Genomic DNA, 24,328 nt, shown 5'->3' on the forward strand with positions numbered 1-24,328 from the left:
TATAACGGGGTTCAAAAAAGAATTAGCTAAGTTTATGGAGGATAGGTCTGACTATGGCTGTTAGCCCGGTGGGTCAGGACAGCAACCCCATGCTCTGCGAGACCCTAAACTCTGACTGTGAAGCTGGGACTGGACGACAGGGGATGAAGCCCTTGATAATTGCCCTGTTCTGTACCCTCCCTCTGAAGCACCTGTCCCTGGCTGCTGTTGGAAGTCAGGATCCTGGGCTAGATGGACCATTGGTCTGACCCAGTCTGGCCGTTCTTATGGGTGTGGGGGGAACCCAGGGCTGGGGTATCAGGGGGCTGCAGGTCGGGATTGAGGAGCACAGGCAGAGCTGAGTGGGGAAGCTGGCGTGACCCAGGCTGGCACTCCACTCGCACAGCTTCTCTCTCCTGTGAAAGGCTCGGGGGAGCCCCCAGGAGCCTGAGCCCCGGGGTGGGGTGGGGGCACCTCCTACCGGGGCAGGTGTGGGATCTCGAAGTGATGCAGCCTGGGGATGTCCTCAGCAGCTCTCATCTCATCGCGCGGCGAGGGCGTCAGCGTGGCCGTGGACTGCTGCCCGTAGGAGTGGGCGGGTGAGATGTCGCCGCGGGGCGGGGGCCGGGGGCACTGTTCCTCCTGGACGTTGTCCATCAGGTAGGTGCGTTCAGGCAGCGGGGGGCACCATTCCTCCGCCTCCACGCTGCAAGTGGGGGTATGTTAGACCCTGCTAGGCACTACAGGCCTGGACGGTGCCTTGGCTCTCACAGCCACCCCACTCAGCCCCGCAGGCCTCCCTCATCCCGCCCAGCTCCACATGCCACCGCACCCCTCCCACACGCCTCCCCGCCCGTCCCACGCGTCCATCCCACGGCCTCCCCGCCTGGCTCCATGTGCCCTCCCGCACGGCTCCATACGCCTCCCCACCCGTCCCACGGGCCTCCCCACCCGTCCCACGCACCTCCCTGCCCGTCCCACATGCCACCCCGCCCATCCCACGGCCTCCCTGCCCGGCTCCACACGCCTCCCCGCCCGTCCCATGGGCCTCCCCACCCGTCCCACGCACCTCCCTGCCCGTCCCACATGCCTCCCCGCCCATCCCACGCGTCCATCCCACGGCCTCCCCGCCTGGCTCCATGTGCCTCCCTACCCAGCTCTACAGGCCCCCGGCGCAAAGCCAGGCCGAAGGAGGAAGCGCCCCATGGCTATGGCTGTAATTAGCCTCTGTCATAGACTCTCCTGACCGAGCCTCTGACCTGACCCAGGCAGGCTGGCAATGCCATAGGTCTGCCTGGGCCCTCCCAGCTCCCTGCAGTGCCTCTGGTAGGGCTGGGGGAGTGTGGTGCGAGTGGCAATGTTTGCCCAGCCCCGGCAGCCACGGGTGCAGACTCTGTGTTGCCACGGGCACCCAGATCCTGGCCATGGGATCGCTGGGTGTTTGTGCGGTGGCACCGTCCCTGCTAGGACGGAGAGAGCGGTAACTGCGCTCACCTGGCAGCCAGCTCTTCCTCCTCCTCCACGTACTGGCTCAGCTCGCTGGCTGGAGGCGGAGGGGGCAGCAACTCCGTCCAGTTCAGCGAGGGCGTTTTCACCGGCTTCCCCATCGACTTTGCTTTGCCGATTTTCACTAGAGAGACCGGAGCCAGACAGGCGTTTCTGACACAGCACGTGGGGCAGCCCCACAGCGAGCCCCCTGCCTCTCGCCTGCCCTCGGAGCCCTGTCCCTGCGCCACAGGGGCTCACCTGCACAGAGGGGGCTCCACAGTGGCTGCTGAGGGCGTGAGCTGGGCCCAGGGTCCTGCCAATCCCCTTTGGAGACACACGGTGCTTCCCAGCACTCTGCGGTGTCCTTGGGGTGCTCCTGGCAGCGGAACGTGGCTCCCATGCCCAGAGGGCGCCTGGGGCCAGCCGTCGGAAGAGCCAACTCTGTGCCTGGCACTGGCTCACTGGGCCCCCCACCCCGCGTCCGCCAGGCTCCACAGCCCGACCAGCTGCACACCCAGCGGTTCCCACACGGCGTCCCTACCCTGCTCAGCTCTGCTGCGCTCCGGGAGCGCGTACTGGCTGCCGGAGGGGCCAGGCTGGGGGCTCCGTGGGCTCTCCTCTGCGTCAGGGGAGGGCAGGCTGGGTACCCCGTATGGCACCAGGGGCGTGCTGGCATAAGGCGTGGTGTGCTGCGAGAAGGCCCCGTTGAAGGTCCTCATCTCGTCGCTGGCAGGGTCAATGGTGCTGTAAATGGGCCCGTCCGACGCGCCCACCCCAAACTTCTCTGTCTGGGCGAGGTAGTTGGAAATCCCGGCCTCTGCGGGGCAAGTTACAGACACAGGACACTGTGCTATGGGGACACTCAGCCACGTTTGGGGCCATTTGGCTCCTATCCTGCCCGCCACGTGGCTGAGCTGTTGCTGGCCCAGAGTTCCCAGCGTTGGCCAGCTGCCTTGGGCTGCTTCTCCTGCCCCTCTCCACGAACTCGGCCCACCTGCTCCCCAGAGCCAGCGACAGCAAAGCCACTTGGGCCCCCAAAGAGGGACTCAGCTCGGCTCCTTCGCCCACCCAGCCCCTGCAGCCTTGGGGCCGGAGATGCCCCGGACATGGGCCCATTCATCCTGGCCCCTTTCCTGGCTGCTCTAAGCCCGACCCCCTGCCACGTCCTGGCCACCCGCGGCTCCCCATGCCCCACCAGTACCATTGTAATATCTCTCCGTGGCATCATGGATCCCCGTGCAGCGGCTTGTGCCAGGCTCCTTGGCATTCCCATTGAGCAGCAGGTTGGGGGCGGGCCATGAGTCTGCCAGCCAGGGGTAGTTGGAGGCGCTGGTGGCCATGGCCAGCATGCCTGGTCTGCAGGGAGAGAGGGTAGGGCTGGGGCTTATGTTCACTGCGTGCTGGGCAGCCCTGCTGGAGGGTTTCCCCAGCGGCCCCCGGCAGCTGTGGCGCATGGGGTGGGAGGCCTCTGCTCTCACCTGCTGTTGCCACGGGCCGGCCCCTCTGCGTGCGGGAACGAGACTGAAAGAGACAGAGATGCTGCGGTGAGACCCACTGCTGAGAGTCAGCTGAGACCTTATTGCTGCGGGTTGTGTTTGACCCTGATGCTGAGGGGCGGGTGGGAGCCGGCTGCTAGTGGCCAGGGGTCAGACCCAGCTGCCATTGCAGAGCATGGGGACAAGGCTGTGGTAAGCAGGCAGCTCCCACAGTTCAGCAGCCCAACCCCTGCCCCCCAAAAAAACCCCACAGGTCCATGTCGAAGGCCAGGACCAAGACACCTCCAAGGCCGGGCCGGGCTCTGATCTAGGTGGCCAGGGCTCGGCCGGGCACCGTTTGGGTGAAGCGGGTGAGAGACGTGGCAGAGACGGCAGCAGCGAGAAAGCCGAGCAGAGACGCGCTGGGGAAAGCTCTTTGGGTGCAGGGTGCTGGCGACGGCAGGCGTGCCACTGCAAGCACAGATGCTGTCTCCTGCTGCTCGCCGCCTCGTGTGTTCAGGGAAACGGTCAAGGGGCCCCGACACGTTCTCGGGGAGCCCCGTGGCTGGGGCGAGGGAAGGGCCTTACCTGCTGGCGTGTACGCAAAGGAGGCTGCAAGAGAGGAGGGGAGACTGTCAGTCGCAGCAGCTGCAAGCAGGAGGAGGAGAATGGCAGGGGAGCGAGCAGCAGGGCAGGAGGTGGGAGCTGGGACCAGGCACAGGGCAGCGCAGGGGCATTCACAGGAGCATGGCACACCGCACCCCCATCAGACCCCAGACCCTCAGGCTGGCACATTCCACTGGGAGGGGAGGGTGACACAGAGGCCCTGCTCCCTTTGGGCCCCAGCCTTGTTCCCCTGGAGCTGCCTCTGCCCCAGCTGTCTGGTGCTAGCCGCCACGCTGGGGAGCCCAGGCCTCCCCAACGGGCAGTGGGCACAGGGATCCCCTGGGCACGTATCTGCGTAAGGGTTCACCAAAGGGTGGCTTGTGAGGTCTCAGCTGAGGGCTAGTAGCCTCTGGGGTGGGGATGAGGGATTTGGGGTGCAGGAGGGGGCTCAGGGCGGGGGCAAGGGGTTGGCTTGGGGGGTACAGGGTCGCGGTAGTGCTTTCCATGACTCCCAGGAAGCGGCCGCCAGGTCCCTGCGGCCCCTAGGTGCAGGGCAGCCAGGGAAGCTCTGCGTGCTGCCCTCGCGCCTGCAGGCGCCGCCCCTGCAGCTCCCATTGGTAGCGGTTCCTGGCCAACTGGGAAGCGTGGCCAAGCAGTACTGTATGACTGTGGGTCTCAACCTTTTCTCCTTTGCAGACCCCTTTGGAAACCGATTGTATATAATTGAATTCTGTTCAGCCCGTTTTCAGTCTGGCTTTCGCGGCCCCCTCAGACAGCGTGCAGGCTCTGGGGATGGCCCCCTTATGTCCCAGGCAGAGCCTGACTTGCCCGCATCTAATCTGGAGTGGCCCAGTCCATGGCACAGTGTGATGGTGGGGGGGGGGGCAGTCCCTGGTGCGCAAGGGAGGGGCTGATCCCTGGCATGAGGCTGGGGTGGGGGCTGGTCATGGTGCACTGGGGTGGGGGTGGTCCCTGGCATGCTGGGGTGGGGGCAGACTCTGGTGCGTAGTGGTGGGGGTTGGGGTGGGGGGTCCCTGGTGCACCGGGGTGGGGGCAGACTCTGGTGGTGGTGGTAGGTGGGGGTGGGGACTGTCCCTGGCATGCTGGAGTGGGATCGGTCCCTGGTGCATGGTGGTGGAGGTTAGGGTGGAGGCTGTCCCTGGCATGCTGGGGTGGGGGCAGATCCTGGTGAGTAGTGGTGGTCCCTGACATGTTGGGGCGGGGATGGTCCCTGGTGCGTGGGAGTGGAGGATGGGGTGGAGGGGTCCCTGGCACACTCGGGTGGGATCGAGCAGTAAGTGTTATGGTTGGGGTGGTCTCTGCTGCACTGGGGTGGGATTGGTCCCTGTTGTATGGTGGTGGTAGGTGGGGGGGGCTGTCCCTGGTGCACTGGAGTGGGAACGGTCCCTGGTGTGTGGTAGTGGTAGGTGGGGGGGGGGGGGCTGTCCCTGCTGCACTGGATTGGGAACGGTCCCTGGTACATGGTGGTGGTAGGTGGGGGTTGGGGCTGTCCCTGGTGTGTGGTGGTAGGTGGGGGTAGTCCCTGATGCACTGGAGTGGGATCAGTCCCTGGTGCATGGTGGTGGTAGATGCGGGGGTGCTGTCCCTGGTGCACTGGGGTGGGATTGGTTCCTGGTATATGGTGGTGGTAGGTTGGGATGGGGGATGTCCCTGGCGCACTGGGGTGGGAACGGTCTCTGGTGCGTGGTGGTGGTAGGTGGGGGGGGCTGTCCCTGGTGCACTGGATTGGGATCGGTCCCTGGTGCATGGTGGTCCCTGGTGCACCAGGGTGGTGGCAGACCCTGGTGCATGGTGGTGGGGGTTGGGGTGGGGGTGGTCCCCGGTGCATCGGGGTGGGGACAGACCCTGGTGCGTGGTGGTGGGGGTTGGGGTGGGGGTGGTCCGTGGTGCACCGGGGTGGGGGCAGACCCTGGTGCGTGGTGGTGGGGGTTGGGGTGGTCCCTGGTGCACCGGGGTGGGGGCAGACCCTGGTGCGTGGAGGTGGGGGTGGTCCCTGGTGCACCGGGGTGGGGGCAGACCCTGGTGCATGGTGGTGGGGGTTGGGATGGTCCCTGGTGCACCGGGGTGGGGGCAGACCCTGGTGCGTGGGGGTGGGGGTTGGGGTGGGGGTGGAGGGGAGGCTGGCCCCCACCCGTGTAATGACTCAGCTCCTTCCTCTTCTTGCGGCGCCAGTAGATCCAGAGGCTGAAGCACATCAGGATGACCCAGCAGGCCCCGCCGATGCCCGCGATGAAGGCTGGCTGCTTCACCACGTCTGTGATCTGCTCGGCCAGGCTCACGTTCTCCCCACTGCTGATGGGCACCGAGCCCTGGTCCAGGACAGGCTCTGCGGTGGGTACAGGTGGCAAAGCAAGGCAGTGAGAGGGCGTCTGCGTGGCCCAACCTGTGCCCCTTCATGCCACAGGCCCCCTCACGTGGCCTGTGGCTCTGGTGCAACCCCAATGCTGCCGGTGCCCATGTCACACACACCCCAGCATCCTTGCAGCCAGCATCCCTCTGACCCTGGCAGGCACTAAGCCCCAACACCCCCAGCAGGGACTTCCCCCTCCCTGCCTGCCCTGCCTGCAGTGGGCTGAGCTCCGAGCAGCCCAGCGCCCCGGCAGCATGTCCAGACAGAGCCACCCCACCTTCACTCCAGTGCCTTGCTGCCCCTCACCGCGCATGGGCAGTGCCCAGCGCTGCAATGACTCCAGGCGGGCACAGGTGAGAAACGTGCAAAGCCTGGGCAGGGAGAGGTGCAAAGGGAGGTCCTGGGGTGAGAGCCACCACCTGCCCGCTCTGCTGAGCGCACTCACTGATCTGGATGGTGACGGGCGCGCTTCTCACTCCTACGCCGGCACTGGTGACCGCGGCCACCTCGGTGCGGTACAGCACCCCGGGCACCAGCCCCTGCAGCACTGTTGAGTGCACCGTGCCCTCCACGCTCCTGTTGATATGGAAGCGGCTCTCGTTCCCGAGGCACCAGATCTGCCAGGGAGAAGATTCTGGTTACCCGTGGCTTCAGGGATGATGTGGAGCAGCTGCCCCCACCCCCAGGTGCCTGGCATTGGCCCTGCCAGAGCATGCAGGCAGTACGGGACTTGATGACTCTTGCCAGTTTGGTTGAACCCTCCTGGCAGCACCTGTGCCTGGCACATTGGATGCACCTAGTACCTGCCCCCCTGCAGTGCCACCTTACCCGGTAATCCTGGATGATGCCGTTCTGCTCGCCGGCAGGGGGCGGCTCCCATGACACGCTGATGCTGGTGCTGTTGCCCACTGTTACCACAGAAACCGCCTGAGGGGGAGCGCTGGGAGCTGGGAGGGAGGAAAGAGGGTATAGTGCTAAGCGCTGTGGGGGGAGCTGCCCCCCTGCGGCAGCGCCTCCCTCCCCCAGGATGGGGCTTGGCACTGGCATCAAGGGGACTGGCCAACCATGAGCACCATGCCTGGCCCCAAGAGCCTCCTGCGGGCCCCTGGACTTGCCTCAGGCTCCCTCCACCTGGCCCAGCCAGGAGAGGACGGGGGCTCTGCACATCCCCAGGGAGCCAGCAGCACCAGGGGAGGGCAGCAAGCCCCTGCTCCCAGCCCGAGCGCTAGCTGCTCCCGGGCCCCGGCTCTGACAAGCCACGGGGCACCAACACCCTGTCGGCAGCAGCTGGGGAGGGAGCCTGTCCCAGAGCATGGCCGCTAGCTCCGTGACAGGCACCATGTAGCCACAGCCCATGGCCCGCGGAGCTGCCGGGCCAGGGCAGGCCAGCCGAGGTAGGCATTATGGGACGGCCAGGTTAGCGTATGCACTTCGCACTCCTCCCCTCACAGTAGCCCTGGCCTCCCCAGCCCCCACGCAAGCCCGAGGAAGCCAGGGAGCACCAGCCGGGCAGGCGTTCGTGAGGATCCCGGCCCCTCCCGCGGCGGCCACGGTCAGGGAGCCCGAGTCCCTGCAGACGGCTGCATCGCTGGCCCACGGCACGGCAGCTGCCCGGGGAGATGCCGGCCCTGCACTGGGGCCAAGCTCTGAACGGGGGCTGCCGCCACCCCACTGACCTTCCTCGGGTGTGTGCACCACCAGCAGCTCGCTGTCCATGCCCTGGAACTCGTCGAAGTAGGGGCGGAGCTTGATCTCGTACTCCTGGCCCTTGCGCAGCTCCAGCAGTACGGTGCTGCGCTGGGCCGGCGCCGGCACGTCCTGCACCAGCCAGGCGCTGCCCCGCGGGCGGTACAGCACCCGGTAGCCCTGGATGAACTGGGCCTGGCGATTCACCTGGGGAGAGGGGACCAAGCCACGGGACAGCATTGGGGAGCGCTCGCCCGTGGCCCAACACGGCCCGCAGCCTCTGGAGGACTGCAACCAGGCTGCTCCCCATGCTCTGCAGTCCCACCCCCGTACACTGCACTGCCCCTGCCTCCCCTACTGACACACCTCCACCCATGCCACCCTCTTGCCTCTGCATCGCCCCGCCCCACCAAGCCCCCTGCCACCCCTGCCCCCCACCTGTGCACTGCCCCTCTACGCCACCCCCAGCGACACACCATCCACAATGCCCTGGCACACCCACCCGGGCTCTCTCCACACTTCCATGCCCGCCTCCACCTCTCCACCCCTGGGCCAAGCTGGAGCTGGTACTCACAGTCCAGGACACCTGGATGGTGGTCGAGGTGAGGATGACGGGCTCCTGCAGCTGTACCACGACCTGGCCGAGCTCGCGCTGCACCTGCCGGTGATCCACACCCTGCCTGGTGGGGCTGATGTCTGCCAACAAACCCAGCGTGAGTGCAGTGCCCAGAGTCACCCCACTGTACAGGGCAGAGGACATAGGCACAGGTTCGGGCACAGGTGCCCCACAAGCCAGCCATTGGGCTGGGAACATAACTGTGTCCAGGTGCCCACTACGCCCTACTGCCCAGGGAGCCTGCTGGGACAGCCAGGAGCCCCTGCCCTCTGCTGGGGCCAGCTGTACCAATGACTAGGGCCAGCTCCTGCCTCTCGGCTGCCTGGACACACACCATTGCCCTGTGCTTCTGGAGTGGGCCCAGAGAAGACATCAGGGGGCTTGGGCTGGGCCCCAAAGCCCAGCGCAGGTGCTGATGAGGGAGGCAGGGGGCCAAGCAGCCTCTGCATCAGGACAGGCCATGACACTCGGAGCAAGGGTGCTGGGGCACCGTGCTCGGGAAGAGGAAAGGCTTTCCCTGCTGGCCTGGGGGGGCACAGGCTGCTGGCTCTGGGCAACAGAAACCTGGGCAGCCTTCGGGTGTCCTTCCGTCCAGCCACCGCCCTGCTCTATGGCCAGGCCTGGGAGACCCCAGCCCAGCCCAGCCCCTTGCTGCTGAGCACTCCCAGCCCCACCTAGCCCATTGCCCTCCTCTCTGACCTTGCCCATCCCGCAACGGAGACCCCAGGGCCCTGCCCATCACCCCATGAGAGCCCCTTGGCTCTGCCCATCCCTGCCTTTTGCTGAGTCCCCCTCCCCCAGGTTAGCCTTGGAGCCCCCACCCCAGGCTTTACCCTGTGTCAAGGTGCCTCACCTTGCGTGCGCACCGGCTCCGAGACGGGGCTGGGGTCGCTCAGCCCGTAGGCATTGGCGGCGCGGATGAGGAAGAGGTAGATGGTGTTGGGGTTCAGGCTGCTCACCGTGTGCTTCTCCACCCGCACGTTATCGGCCACTGTCTGCCAGGTGCTGCCTGAGGACTGGCTGCAATGGGACGTGGGGAGAGGGGTGAGCCACAGCCAGGTCATCTGCCACCTCCCTGTGCACCGGGCAGGGATGGGCAGTGCCTGGGCCTGGCCTGGCACAGGGGGCAGCTGCAGAGACAGGGCTCGCCATGTGAGAGCGATTCCAGAGTCCAGCAGGCCCAACGGTGCCAGGGCCCAGCACAGAGGGACTAGGGAGCCGGAGCCCAGTCTGGGCCAGGCCAGAGGCACTTGGCCCCTCTCTCACTGGGTGTCCAAAGAGAAAGCAGAGCCTCCCCCTGGGTTACCAGCACCGCCTGCTCCAAGTGTGAGCTCTGGGCCTGCTGCCAGCCACAAGCTCCTGGTGTCACTGGCTTCACCCCTGACTTCCTCATCAACCTATGGGCGATGCTGTCCCGGCTGCCATCCCCTCCACGCTGACTGGGCCTGCCAGGAAGGGGCTCCTCCAGCCAGCAAGAGATGGGGGGCAGGATAGGGTGGGGCAGGGAGCCCAGGAGCACTCAGGCTGGGTTTGTATTCCCAGCCCAGCCCCCCTCCCGCATCCCAAAGCAGGCATTCCCTGGGCCCCCCACGTTTTTGTTTTTTGGGGCCTCTCTAGTGGGCACCCTGGGCAGCAGCATGTGAGGCGTTACCTAAATGCTTCGATGATGTACGTGGTAGCTGCAGTGCCCCCTCTCTGGGGGCTCGGCTTCCAGACCAGGGTCACGCTGTTCTTGGTGACATTGGTGACCAGCGGCGCTGAGGGGGGTCCAGGGAGGTGGTCAGGTTCGGAGAGCTGCACCTGGAGGTCTGCCCCAGTCTCTAGAGAAGGACAGATTGACAGACTGACAGGGAGGCACCGAGTCCAGCCCGGGCGTGTGCTCCCAGACTGGATTCCAGCTCCCAGACCGGATGCCAGCTGGCAAATCCAGAGCCTTTCACTGCACGGGCCCTGCTGCACACTCAGCCCGTGTTGGCACTGCCAACTCCACCACCCATGAGCTGAGCTGGGCTGCCACAACCACTGCCTCTGGTGGATGAGGCCAAGGGCGACACGGCAAGGGAGAGGCACAATGCCCGCCTGATGCTTGTGCTGTGCCTGTTTTGTGGGCGAGGGACGTCAGATTCCAGGCCTGACAGTGCAGCGCTGCTCACCAGCAGTCCATCCCCATGTAGTGCTGGCACGGCAGTCCTGCTCTTGAAGCTGAGCACATGGGCAGGGCCCAGGCCTGCCGGGAGTGCCCTGGCTGAAAATGCGGCTGGGGGCTGGAGAACCCCCAGGAAGTGTTTCCTAAGAACATAAGAACAGCCAGACTGGGTCAGACCATTGGTCCATCTAGCCCAGGATCCTGACTTCCAACAGCAGCCTGCACCAAGCTGATGAGAAACTCAGCTATGCCTGCTCTGTGGAGCCAGTGCCTCGGCTGCTAGGGCAGCAGGGGCCATAAGAACTGGGGGGTTCCTCCCACCCACAGGGGAGTCCCTCTGGCTTTGCTTGTACTTGACTTGGCCCTGGGCAAACCCTGAGCTCCTGGGCAGGTCTGGCCAAGGGCCGTGGCTGACTTAGAAACACATTTGTGACTGTGTCAGTGAGCAGTACAGCACCTTGGGCACACCAGGCAAGGGGGTTTGCCATGGGGTGACCCCGTCTTCGTCAGGGACCAGCCCCACCCTGCCCAGCCCAGCCCTCGTGCTGAGGCACTCGCCAGCGCTGGGTGACATGTCCCAGGAGGAGCCAGAGGGAATGTGGGCTCAGAGCTTCCTGCAGCTTTACACCCATCTGAACACAGCAGCAGGCTGGGGGCTGCTGGAATAGCAGCACAGTTGCCCAGCCAGAGGGTCTGCATTGGTTGGGGAACAGGGGAAGCCAGCGTGTCTATAACTCATGTTAGTGAGTGGCATGTGCAGCAATGCTGGTGGGGTTCCCCCAAAGCGGCCGATGTTGGCACTGGTCCAAAGCTCTGGAGTGACATGGTGCCTATGCCTGCAGGCCTCGCGCTCCCTGGGTTTGCTCATGAGTGGCCTGTTTGCTCTTCAGAAAATCTGTCTTGGAGAACAGACAGTTCCTGCCCCAGCCACCTTCTTAGGGCCTGGGGCAGGGCCCGCAGACCAGCTGAGCTGGAAACCCGTGTGGCAGTTACCTGCCCTCCCAGCTGTCCTGTGCAGGGGATGCAGCAAGCCAAGCAAGGCCAGCGCTAAGCTCTACCGTGAGCGGCTCTGACCTATGCACGGGCTAGTCACCCACAGTGACAGCTGCAGGCCTAGGGCAGCCCAGGGAGGCCCATGGGCATTGACCCCAAGGGTAGGAGCCAATTGATCATCCTGTCTGAGTTCCCTCATAGCACAGAGCAACGAGCCTCCCCCGTGGCTCCTGCATCCAGCCAAACAAGCACCTTCCCGATCGGTGTAACCAGCAGGGACTAGCTCCCAACCCACCCAGCCACTAGCGCAGCTACTATGTGTGTCTGGGCCACTCGCCCCCACTTCCTGCTCCCAGCCCCCCGCCCAGCCGCTAGCACAGCTACTGTGTGTGTCTGGGCCACTCGCCCCCACTCCCTGCTCCCAGCCCCCCAACCTGCTCCTAGCACAGCTACAGTTTGCAGTTTTGTTTATGTACTGAGGTAATCTGCTTTGATCTGTTGCTATCACTTATAATCACTTAAAATCTACCTTTTGTAGTTAATAAACTTGTTTTTGTTTTGTCTAAAACCAGTGTGTGGAAATTATGACTTGGGGCAGAAAGTTGTTGCATATCTCTCTCCACATTGAAGGAGGGGACAAATTTCACAAGCTTACACTGTACAGTTTTCTGTGCAGTGCAAGACTGTACAATTTTGGGTTTACACTTGGGGGGGCGTGCCTTAGCAACTGGGAAATGCCTTAGCTGAGCCTTCTCATGCAGAGCTGAACTCAGCATCTGTGTGTGAAGCTGCAGCTGGGTGTGTCCCTATTTGTGTGTATGCTGGTGAAAGAGCAAGCTTGGAGAGCTTGGCAACTTATCACAGTGCCAGTGTGAAAGGGAGCCCAGGCTGGTGAGCCAGGCGGGCTCAGTGGTACCCCAGTTCCAACTGGCACCCTGGGGGGAATCCGTCACAACCCCCATAGTCCCGCTCCCAGGCCCCCCCAACCTGCCCCTAATGCAGCAACTGTGTGTGTCTGGGCCACTCTCCCCCATTCCCTGCACCCAGCTGTTCTGATATGCACCAACATTGCAGGGCCCAGGTGAACTGATCCATTACTGACCTTGCACTGTCAGGGCCCCACTCCATGTCGTCTCCCCCGTCGAGCTGGTAGCGACACAGACATACAGCCCGGAGTCTGTCACCTGTGCACAGCAAGGGGAGCCAGTGAGTAGTGCAGCTGCCACGGGTGAGTCCCTGGCCAGGATGAGCTGTGGGGGATGGGACACCGTTTGCACACCCAGAGGGTGCTGTGCATGAGGCTCCGTACTGGGGATCCCATTGTAGCACTGGGATTACAGATCCCCGTGCCCTCGGGACCAGCCAGGCTGCGGCCTGGGGAGGAACTCTCTGGGGCATGCATCCGGCAGTCCATCAGAGGAGCTGAGTTTCCACAGGCCAGATAGGTAGCTGGCTGCAGGTTTCCTTGGGAGAGATGAAACTGCAACAGCCACCCCAAGCTGTGTAACAGAGTCTGGTCCTGGCCGGGTTTCTGCTCAAATGGGAACAGCTCCAGGAGGGCAGCTGGTCTGTGTGCCTGGGCATTGCTGCCCTCCTGAACTGCACTGCAAGGGGCAGTCTGGAATGGGAGGGGAAGAGGGCGGCCAGGGGGGTATAATGTAGGGGCTCAGCGAGAGGGGCCTGGGGCTCTGGGAGCATCGCCTGTGTGTTCAGCTCATGGATCGTGGCTGAGGGCTGTCATATGCACAGTGTGAGCTGGGCAGGGTGGCTCAGAGCCGCAGGCTCCCTGGGGTGGCACGGGGCTGAGTGTAGTGATGGAATCAGCCTGCCTCTGAGCCACACCCACGGCCCTTCCTGCAATGCTGTGCCATTTCGAGATCCCAGTGACGATAAATGGCACATCAGTATCCTGAGCTTCAGGGAATGCCTGCCTGCTGGAGGTGCCAGGGCCTGGCACGAGAGAGCTGCATAGCCCAGCCTGCCAGGGCTGCTCGCTAGCCACAGTCATCCCCTGGCACCATGCTCACCAGGATGCCACTGCATGGTGCTGCCATGCACACTCCACACTCCTGCAAGTGGGAGGTGAGGACTGCTGGGTACGGGGAGCTCCACTGGCAGAGCAAGGCCCGGGACAACGTCCTCTGAGCAGAGCAGACAGCAAAGCCAAGGGTGCGATGTCCCTGGCTGGGGGGGCACTGCAGACAGGCTGTGCAGAGAGTGTCAGGGGAGCGCCGGCCGGGGAGGCAGCAGGCCTGGGGGACAGGAGGGCAACATGCACAGAGGGGAATGGAGGGAACACTTTAATGTGCCTGTCAGGTGGGGGCTGCCCCCACTTTTCCCCTGAAGCAGCATGGCCTGAGGAGGTGGCCATCCCTGGGGACCATTAACTCATGCTACCCCTGCTAGCCGCCTGACAGCTCTCATTGCTTCCTGGGCACAGAGCCACAACTGCTATCCACCGATGCTATTAGGTGCACCGGGAGCCGGCAGATGCATTAACCTCCTGACTCGCACACAACGGCGGCCCAAAGCGCATGTGAAATAGTTCGCTCCCCACTGATGCCTGCCATCAATTTTTAAAGCACTGTTTAGCGTGAGCTGTGTGTTTTGATAACTAATTTATGGATAACCTCCACTTTACCCCGGCGCCGTGTCTGACTCCGCCACGCCAGGCAGCGGACGCGCCTAGCCTGCCTCCAGGCTGGGGGGAGGAACGCAGCTCCCACAGCGCCCCATCCGTGCCCACCCAGCAGCCCTGCACATGACAGCCACCTCCCAGAGACAGGAGCCGGCTGAATGCCCCATTCCCGTCAAGTGAGCAGGGCCCCATGGTACCAGGCACTGCACCGACTCCAGGCCCTGCCCTCCCCATCTGAATGTAGGGCAGGCTGCAACTGGTGTGGTTAATAGACAGGTGGGGGTGGGGAAGGGAAGGCGTGGCAGCACACTGTGGCTACATGAGGAGGTGGTGCACAGCCGGGGGACTCAGCGCCCATGGGGAGTGGGGTGTTTTTTGGAAGGAGGCCCAGTCCCAGATGGCGTTTAATGCCTGGAACCAGTAGTGCTGTCAGCCAGCCTGCACCCCTGCTAGGGGCCCCCAGCATTCCCTGCAGAGAGCTGCTGTTCCCAAGGATGCTCAGGGCTCTTAATTCTCCTCCACACCCCCCAATCTGCTCTTTAAAATAAACGATGGGTGCATGCATGGACACACAAACTTTAAGACTCTACTGCTGCATAATTTGCACACACCGGGAAAAAACATTGCTCTCCCTTCCCCCGCACTGCCACGGTTCAAATGCTGCCCACTCGAAGGACGAGCCATCCCTAGGGACAAGCCCCCAGAGCTGAGCAAGGCCTTGTCTCCATGGGAGAGTGGCACCACCTTAAGTGTCGATGTGATTTCAAGCTTATGTAGTCCAACTGGTGCAAGGCTAGGTGGACGTCTAAACGTGGGTTTGTTTAAATCAACTAGGACTGAGTCAGGCCTGGGGCCAGATTTTGAAAAGTGTTGAAGCGTTGCTAAGCTTTGCGTTACAAGGCCTAAGTGACTTAGGAGCCTGAGGGCATGTCTACACTACACGCTAGGGCTCTGCAGCTAACAGGGATGCACTGTAGCATTGATGGACGGGGTTTTTCTACCAATGCAGGTAAATCAGTGGAAGCACCCTTCCATCGACCTGCCGTGTCCGCACGGAGGGTGAGGGCTACCTGCCTGTGGTGCCCAGGGCACAAAACTCTTGTAGCTGGGCTGACCAAAGTTTTAGGTGTAGCCCAGTCATCTCATTTTCAAAATGACTTAGAGCTTGTTTATACCTCAAATGTTGTAGCAGCGCAGCAGCCCCTCTAGCGCTTCAGGGAAGACAGTGCCTACATCACTGGGGGTTCTCGCACCGGCGTAGGTACTCTGCCTCCCCTAGAGGCCTTAGCTGGGTTGACTCCAGGGGTCAGGACGGTTTAACTGGGCCGCTCAGGGGTGTGAATTTAACTGACCTAATTTCAGAGTGCAGCCCATTTAGGACTGTGTTGGTGAGGCCGGCTGGGCCAGCAGTTTGGGCCATCGCTCACGACTTCAGAGACCTGCGCCCAAGTCCCTGCTCTACCCCAGAGACTGTGTGGCCTCAAGCAAGTCACTTAGGGTCAGATTTGTAAAGGTATTTAGGTGCCTAGTGGGATTTTCAAAAGCGCCTAACTCCCCACTGATTTCAATCTGCCTCGCCTGGTCCCTGAACACCTTTAAAAATCTGGCCCTCTGTCTCCGTGCTTCAGCTTCCATGCGTGCAGTGAGGATTGCAGCACTTTGCAGCCACACAGGGATTCAGGGACATGCACCCTGAGACCTGATAGGGCACACCTATGAATAACTGCACAGCTGTATTACCAAGAAGGGGGAGTCAATTTAAAGCAGAACACAGCCTGGAAAGCTGTACTATGCCAGGTGGACCAATGCACAGAACAAATTAAATAATCCAGTGTACCTGCACCGTGCCTTGGTGTCTTGGTTCCAACTGGAACATCAACAGAACATCACAGGACAAAACTGAAAGGCCCCGTAAAATGGCAGATTGCAAATGCATGTGTGCCAGGGGTCTCAAACTTGCCGAAGAGATGCCGTGGGAGCGGAGTCAGAACAGCAGCAATAGCTTTAGGGGCAGGACCCACTGCGCTTCAGGAATAACAGACCTAAGCACCAGCTGCAAACTCCTCCCCAGGTAACAAAGCTGGGGCTTGGCAAAGGGGCAAAGGCTGACTCACAAGATGGGCTTCAGGTGCAGCTCTGGGAGCGGGGGGGGGGGGGAGTGGCAGCAGCTTACCTGCATGTTTGTGATCTGCAGAGTCCCGTTGTCTAACAGGCTGACCCTGGGGTCCCTGCCCACAACCTGCTGCCCGTCTTTCAGCCACTGGATGCTGGGCAGCGGGTTCCCGGTCACATGACATTGCAGCTGGGCTGTAGCATCCACGGCCAGTGTCTGATTTGCGGGCCCTCGGCGGATGATTGGCGGGATGCGGTCGGATGTCACTTAAGGGGAAAAGGCCAGAGCAGGTGTTAGCAGCTCTCCTGGCCTGCGTCGAGTGCAGAAAACACCCAGTCCCGCTATTGAGGGACCATGTCCAGCAACACGCCCGCCCCAGGTTACTTGGCCACACCGCGGCAGCGCCAAGGCCTCTGGGCAGCTCCTGAGCAGGTGCCACATGGGCAGCTGTGAGCAAGCTCCATGCCCCCCATCTGGTCATGGTGCTCACCCCGCCCCAGAGGAGCCAGTCTGGCCTGCTGGGAGAGGGGTCTGAGACCTGGCTCCACTTGATCCTTGCGCTGTCTGCCCCACGGGCCCAGGAGTGTCAGTTTGGTGGCAGGGTTGCTGCAATAAGAAGCCCACCCAGCCCAGCCCTCCAGAGACCCCAAGCAGCCCCAAACTCACCCAACACAGACCTATCCCTCCCAGCACAAGAGAGCTGCCACTGAGGCCCCTCCCATGGGCAACACCATGGCAACCCCTCCCCGCCGAGGTCCCTCCCATGAGCAGCACCGTGACACCCCCTCCCTCCGAGATCTGTCACATGGGCAGCACCGTGACCCCCCCCCAGACTTCTGAGACCCTTTCCGAGGGAAGCGCCCCCCCCGCTCCAATTAAGCACATCCCCTTCCCTAGGCTGTAGCAAATGGCAGACGCCGAGGGAATGGGGGGTTGCTCTGAGGAGAGGGCTGCAGAAGTGCCGCCAACCCCTCGCTCTGGTGACGTGCGGAAGTTGATGGCACTTTAATGAACTAAGCGTCTGAGCGAGCCATCGGCCGGCCCTGGCTGGTGCCATCCAACAGAAGCCAGATGTTGGTGCTAGTTTGCTAGCGGATCAAGGCCATTGATCTGCCGTGTGCGAGGGGAGAGGCAGGGTTGCTGTGACACCAGAACAGCCCTATTGAACGCAGATCAAGGGGGGAAGCAGCCGGACATTGAAGGAGTAAAGGGACGGGCTCTTCTTAGATGGCACTAAGCACCCAACGCTCCCAAGGGGTAGCTAAACCGCTCCACTCTCTGGAGCACCAGGCGTCCTCTGAACAGGGCAATGGGAACAGCCGACCTCTGGTGCCCCATCTCCCTGTGCTACTGCCTCACAGACCGCAGGTGGCTCTGATCCTCTCCCCACATGCACCCCCAGTGCTGCACCCTGCTGACTGCTGTGCGCTCACCTTCCTTTGCTGGCCTGTCTGTCGCCGATAAATCCAGGGGCCAATTAGAAACAGGCTTTTGGGGTGGACACAGGGGCCTTGGATCTCAGGCTGCACTGACTGGGCTGCAGGGGAGAGCATGGGGCGGCTGAGGCCAGAGTGCCATGGCAGCAAAGTGCCAGCCTCAGGGGAAGGCAGCTGCGCATTGTGCCAACAGCCACAGCTAGCAGCCAAAGAGCATGCACACAACATAGGTAGCTAGAAGGTGGGTGCCAGCTGTGGCTGTTGGCACAATGCACGGCTGGAGACCCCCAGAGTGTGGGGATTGGGGACCAGAGCAGGAGGTGGCTTTGCCTCCTTGGCCCCTCCTATGCTGGGAAAGTTACCAGTGGGGAACCACAGCTAACAGGGGATCTGGGAATTGAGTTCAGACACCACAGCAGAATGGTAGGCCCCATCTGGTCTGGAGCATGCAGGACAGGAAGAGCTGGCAGAGACAGAGACGGGAACCCAGCACCTGGTTCCAGTGTCGCCATTTACACTCACACACCGTGTGCAAGATGCAGGACACCCCCCATGCCAGTGGGCCCAAGGCATCCCAGGAGTGCAAGAGCTGGCTAGAGGGCAGGGTCACCCGCTCACTCAGCAGGCTGTCGGTCAAGTCCTTGACACCAGAGCACATCTGTTGTCTGTAGCGGGGAGGCCCAAGGTGCCGCACGGGCAGTAGAGAGGGAGGTTATTAGTCGCCAGCCCTAGCAGGACTCTTGTCAAGCAGTTGGAATGGGCTGGCTTTGGGTTGGCAGTGCTGCCCCACAACCTGCTGCCAGGAGCCAGGGCGCAGGGAGGCCTGTGGGGACTGTATCTTGTGGGGCAGGCCAGTGTGAGGGGCAAATGGAGGCCTGTTTAGTGAGGCCTGAGGCAAGCATTTCATTAGTAGGAGTGACTTAAAAAACCTGAAACTAGCTTAGAAGCTGCAAACAAGACACCTGAGTGTTCAAAGTCATGTAGAGAACTCCCAGGCTAAGAGGGACAAATTCCAGCCTACATGCATAAAATGTGGAAAAAGTCATATCTCAAGAGATGATGCATGTATAGCCAGAGTTGTGCAGTGTAATAAATGTATAAAATATGGACATTTTGGAGCTGTTTGCTGCACCAAAGCAGTCAGGGAGTTAACTCATATTATACACAATTCAGAGCTTTTGTTTCTGGGATCTATCACTTGTGATGACACAAAGCCTGTCTAAAGAGTGAAACTAAATATTCACAGCAAGACTATTGACTTTAAAATTGACTCAGGGCAGACAACACAGTCATCTCAGAAGGGAACCCCTCCCAGAGCTGAAGTCACCTGACACTGCTTTGACTAGCCCTGGAGGTATTCTGAACTGCATGGGCCAGTTCACCACAGAAACAACTTACAAAGACAAAAGCTTTGCATTCAGAGTGAATGTGACAAACGGATGACAGACCAACAACCTTTTCAGCCGCAGTGTGGCAGCCATGATGGGCCTAGCAAGAAAGGTGGAAGAACTTGAATGAGAATTTGATGATATTGGACTTTTGAATGGAGATCCAATACAAATCAATTTGAGAGACAATGCTGGACCATACAGTATACGAACACCTGTACCAGCCAGATCTTGGAAGAGACTAGCTGCAGATTTATGCCAATTCGGGGGAAATCACTACCTGGTCGTTGTGGACTTTTTTCAGTTATATAGAAATAATGTACTTGAAAGTCATAACATGTCACAGTGTTATTGAGAAACTGAAATGCACTTTTGCTCACTTCAGTATTAGAGAACAATTGGTGATTGACAATGGATCGTGATTCACCGCAGCAGAATTTTTGTGATTCAGAAGGAACTAGGATATTGATCAAATTACTAGTAGTGAATGGAGAAGCTGAGAGAACTGTATAGACAGCCAAGAAAATCCTACAGCAGAAAGATCCACTCTTTGCTCTTCTGAGTTACAGATCAACACCAATAGCATCTACTGGAAATAGTCCAGCACAACTCCTGATGTGACGACAACTCAGAAGTACTGTTCCAACTCTGGAAAAGAATTTGTCTCCACATTGGCCAGACATGAAGCCAAATTGGATAAAAAGCAAAAAGCCCATGAACACTTTTACAACAGTCATCACTCAGTTAGAGAACTGCCAGGTCTAGAATCTGGTGACTGTGTTTATGTCAAACTGGAGGGAGAAAAAGGACGTCCAGCTGTCATGAAGACAAAGAAGTCATTGCCCAGATCATATGCGATTGAGACTGACAGTGGAGAGTTCAACAGAAACTGTTGACATCTACAGTTTGTTCCTCAGAAAGAACAATCCACAGAGCAAACTCTACAGCTGGAGGGCACAAAACAAGAAGATGACTCAAGAATTCCAAACCAACCACAGCCAGCTGTTGTAACTACTGGACAGCCAGCTGACCGAGTTGTTACGTGTTTGGGTCATGTCATTAAAAAACCCAGTAGGATTCAGAGACACTTAACAGACTAATACATTCTGTGCTTCAAAGAGAGCATGATAATGTAAATATTGTAAATGGTAGGCATGTAGAACTTAAACGGGGAGATGTAGGGACTCGGCTGTTACTCTGAAACCTGTATTACACAGTTCAGCCACTAGACTGCACTGTGTGTAAAATACCTTATTTAAGCTATACTTAGCCATACCTGGCACAGCATTGAAGGATCTGATGTTGAACACAGCTGAGGTGCAGAAGCGAGCTCTGTGACCTGTCCACATCTGGTACAGGGACATGACGGATGTGAACAGGGCTTGGCCCACCATGGCTTTGAGTCGCTGTTTAGGAGTGGGTGAGAATGCTCATTGCAACAATGAAACAGCAACTGCTGAGGCTGGGGCAAAACAGGGAATTTGCATTTGCTGGGTGGTTTTCTGTGATGGGGCTCGTTTTATGCACAAGCTGACAACGCCGCCCCTCTTCCCCCCAGGACCTAAACAACTCAACTCCAGTTCTGTCTGGCAGGAGCCAGCTGCACCAGAAACACGGCTGTTGTCGTTCTAATCAGGATCTATGCTAATTTTTAAACATGACTGATGCGGGTGGCTCACGTGTCATCATCACTCAGCGGCTGGCTGACGGCCTCCAATCTGCATATTGGCTGGCAACCAGCATTCAGAGCCTCAGCTACTGGCCTGGCTGGCATTACAAGGACATTGGCAAACAGCTCAGCTAAAATGGTGGCCAGCCACATGGGGCCATTTTCTAAACTCTGGGGGCTTTGGGGGTATTAATCCTAATTTGGGAAATGTGGTTTTGGGGGCATAAATCAGTGTTCTGGGCCATGATGGTGAGTACCAGGGCCTCTGCTGGCAGACACGCCAGCTCATTTCACATCATCTGCACAGACATGCACCAGAAAATCATATCCCAGTATAGGACAAAAGAGCCAGTGATGGAACACAGCTGCTTCCCCCTCTGTGTCTGTCTGACCTCTAAAGCATCACTGTTCCTTTAAGAAGCTGGCACATTATCATCAGCACAACAACTTGGCAGTCCACACGGAAGAGGAAGGACAGGTGCTGGGGCAAGGGACAGTGTTAGAAAAGAGTCATGTAGGACTAAGGGCCACTGTTTACTATAATGCTTCATAACATTTGTTCTCTTCTCTCCTGTGTAGGTTTTTATGCCGTGCTCCTACAACCAGGGCAGGAGAATCATCTCCCTGACAGACACTCACAAGGAACGTCCCTTTTGCAGAACGACGGCCATCACCCACTGTTCTCAGTGGGATCAGGGCCACAGGCTGCCCTCAATTACAATGGGTCATTTTGTGACAGCCTGTACTCCTACGCCCACCCTTTTTACAAAACTATGATACATTTTATACAAAGTATTCCTTGTGAGGTATCATTTGGAAATTTATAATCTGCTGAGCATTACTGTCTAGGTAAAATATGTGTGGCAACACTGTATATAAAGTTATAAAATTCTACTGTATGACAGTAGGATACAGGATACAGCTGTGGGTAGGAGAATGTATATAAGGAGCAAGGGCGGTGTGGATACTAGCTAATAGGTTATACTGGCTGTAGAATGACTGTGCCTAATAGGGTACAAAATGTGAGCGAGGCCAAACAGCAAAAATTAAGATGTTTGTACACCAATGCGAGGAGCCTAGGTAACAAAATGGAGGAACTAGAGCTACTGGTGCAGGAAGTGAAACCAGATATCATAGGGATAACAGAAACATGGTGGAATAGTAGTCATGACTGGACTACAGGTATTGAAGAGTATATGCTCTTTAGGAAAGACAGAAACAAAGGTAAAGGTGGTGGAGTAGCATTGTATATCAATGATGAGGTAGAATGTAAAGAAATAAGAAGCGATGCAATGGATAAGACAGAGTCCATCTGGGCAAAAATTACATTGGGGAAGATAACTAGTAAAGCCTCTCCTACGATAGTGCTTGGGGTGTGCTATAGACCTCCGGGATCTAATTTGGATATGGATAGAGCCCTTTTTAATGTTTTTAATCAAGTAAATACTAATAGAAACTGCGTGATCATGGGAGACTTTAACTTCCCAGATATAGACTGGAGGACCAGTACTAGTAATAATAATAGGGCTCAGATTTTCCTAGATGCGATAGCTGATGGATTCCTTCATCAAGTAGTTGCTGAACTGACTAGAGGGGATGTCATTTTAGATTTAATTTTGGTGAGTAGCGAGGACCTCATAGAAGAAATGGTTGTAGGGGACAATCTTGGCTCAAGTGATCATGAGCTAATTCAGTTCAAACTAAATGGAAGGATTAACAAAAATAAATCTGCAACTAGAGTTTTTGATTTCAAAAGGGCTGACTTTCAAAAATTAAGGAAATTAGTTAGGGAAGTGGATTGGACTGAAGAACTTATGGATCTAAAGGTAGAGGAGGCCTGGGATTACTTTAAATCAAAGCTGCAGAAGCTATCGGAAGCCTGTATCCCAAGAAAGGGGGAAAAATTCATAGGCAGGAGTTGTAGACCAAGCTGGATGAGCAAGCATCTTAGAGAGGTGATTAAGAAGAAGCAGAAAGCATACAGGGAGTGGAAGATGGGAGGGATCAGCAAGGAAAGCTACCTAATTGAGGTCAGAACATGTAGGGATAAAGTGAGACAGGCTAAAAGTCAAGTAGAGTTGGATCTTGCAAAGGGAATTAAAACCAATAGTAAAAGGTTCTATAGCCATATAAATAAGAAGAAAACTAAGAAAGAAGAAGTGGGGCCGCTAAACACTGAGGATGGAGTGGAGGTTAAAGATAATCTAGGCATGGCCCAATATCTAAACAAATACTTTGCCTCAGTCTTTAATAAGGCTAAAGAGGATCTTAAGGATAATGGTAGCATGACAAATGGGAATGAGGATATGGAGGTAGATATTACCATATCTGAGGTAGAAGCGAAACTCAAACAGCTTAATGGGACTAAATCGGGGGGCCCAGATAATCTTCATCCAAGAATATTAAAGGAATTGGCACCAGAAATTGCAAGCCCATTAGCAAGAATTTTTAATGAATCTGTAAACTCGGGAGTAGTACCGAATGATTGGAGAATTGCTAATATAGTTCCTATTTTTAAGAAAGGAAAAAAAGTGATCCAGGTAACTACAGGCCAGTTAGTTTGACATCTGTAGTATGCAAGGTCCTGGAAAAATTTTGAAGGAGAAATTAGTTAAGGACATTGAAGTCAATGGTAAATGGGACAAAATACAACATGGTTTTACAAAAGGTAGATCATGCCAAACCAACCTAATCTCCTTTTTTGAAAAAGTAACAGATCTTTTAGATAAAGGAAATGCAGTGGATCTAATTTACCTAGATTTCAGTAAGGCATTTGATACCGTGCCACATGGGGAATTATTAGTTAAATTGGAGAAGATGGGGATCACTATGAACATCAAAAGGTGGATAAGGAATTGGGTTTAAAGGGAGACTGCAACGGGTCCTACTGAAAGGTGAACTGTCAGGTTGGAGGGAGGTTACCAGTGGAGTTCCTCAGGGATCGGTTTTGGGACCAATCTTATTTAATCTTTTATTGCTGACCTTGGCACAAAAAGTGGGAGTGTGCTAATAAAGTTTGCAGATGATACAAAGCTGGGAGGTATTGCCAATTCAGAGAAGGATCGGGATATTATACAGGAGGATCTGGATGACCTTGTAAACTGGAATAATAGTAATAGGATGAAATTTAATAGTGAGAAGTGTAAGGTTATGCATTTAGGGATTAATAACAAGAATTTTAGTTATAAGTTGGGGACGCATCAATTAGAAGTAACAGAAGAGGAGAAGGACCTTGGAGTATTGGTTGATCATAGGATGACTATGAGCTGCCAATGTGATATGGCTCTGAAAAAAGCTAATGCGGTTTTGGGATGCATCAGGAGAGGCATTTCAAGTAGGGATAAGGAGGTTTTAGTACCATTATACAAGGCACTGGTGAGACCTCACCTGGAATACTGTGTGCAGTTCTGGACTCCCATGTTTAAAAAGGATGAATTCAAACTGGAGCAGGTACAGAGAAGGGCTACTAGGATGATCCGAGGAATGGAAAACTTGTCTTATGAAAGGAGACTTAAGGAGCTTGGCTTGTTTAGCCTAACTAAAAGAAGGTTGAGGGGAGATATGATTGCTCTCTATAAATATATCAGAGGGATAAATACAGGAGAGGGAGAGGAATTATTTCAGCTCAGCACCAATGTGGACACAAGAACAAATGGGTATAAACTGGCCACCAGGAAATTTAGACTTGAAATTAGATGAAGGTTTCTAACCATCAGAGGAGTGA

General features: G+C 57.8%; 1 protein-coding gene across 7 annotated transcripts in view; it reads right to left on the reverse strand.

Annotated features, from left to right (window-relative positions):
- ROBO3 (roundabout guidance receptor 3) overlaps positions 1 to 24,328 on the reverse strand; it is a 241,993-nt gene that overhangs the window by 6,976 nt on the left and 210,689 nt on the right. For 4 of the 7 annotated variants that reach the window (XM_043500994.1, XM_043500993.1, XM_043500997.1 and 1 more), the window contains 15 exons: positions 16,172 to 16,377; positions 12,463 to 12,544; positions 9,873 to 10,041; positions 9,075 to 9,241; positions 8,180 to 8,301; positions 7,596 to 7,812; positions 6,748 to 6,866; positions 6,365 to 6,536; positions 5,701 to 5,895; positions 3,531 to 3,554; positions 2,946 to 2,988; positions 2,669 to 2,823; positions 2,009 to 2,284; positions 1,474 to 1,612; positions 461 to 685 (listed from right to left, as the gene is read on the reverse strand). In XM_043500994.1, coding sequence (XP_043356929.1) covers positions 461 to 685; positions 1,474 to 1,612; positions 2,009 to 2,284; positions 2,669 to 2,823; positions 2,946 to 2,988; positions 3,531 to 3,554; positions 5,701 to 5,895; positions 6,365 to 6,536; positions 6,748 to 6,866; positions 7,596 to 7,812; positions 8,180 to 8,301; positions 9,075 to 9,241; positions 9,873 to 10,041; positions 12,463 to 12,544; positions 16,172 to 16,377 — 2,311 coding nt within the window. The remainder of the gene's footprint in view (positions 1 to 460; positions 686 to 1,473; positions 1,613 to 2,008; positions 2,285 to 2,668; positions 2,824 to 2,945; positions 2,989 to 3,530; positions 3,555 to 5,700; positions 5,896 to 6,364; positions 6,537 to 6,747; positions 6,867 to 7,595; positions 7,813 to 8,179; positions 8,302 to 9,074; positions 9,242 to 9,872; positions 10,042 to 12,462; positions 12,545 to 16,171; positions 16,378 to 24,328) is intronic. The other 3 variants (XM_038380836.2, XM_038380837.2, XM_043500996.1) reach the window with 1 other exon arrangement.

The sequence above is a fragment of the Dermochelys coriacea genome, chromosome 22, assembly GCF_009764565.3.
Source record: "Dermochelys coriacea isolate rDerCor1 chromosome 22, rDerCor1.pri.v4, whole genome shotgun sequence".
In the NCBI taxonomy this organism is placed as follows: Eukaryota; Metazoa; Chordata; order Testudines; family Dermochelyidae; genus Dermochelys; species Dermochelys coriacea.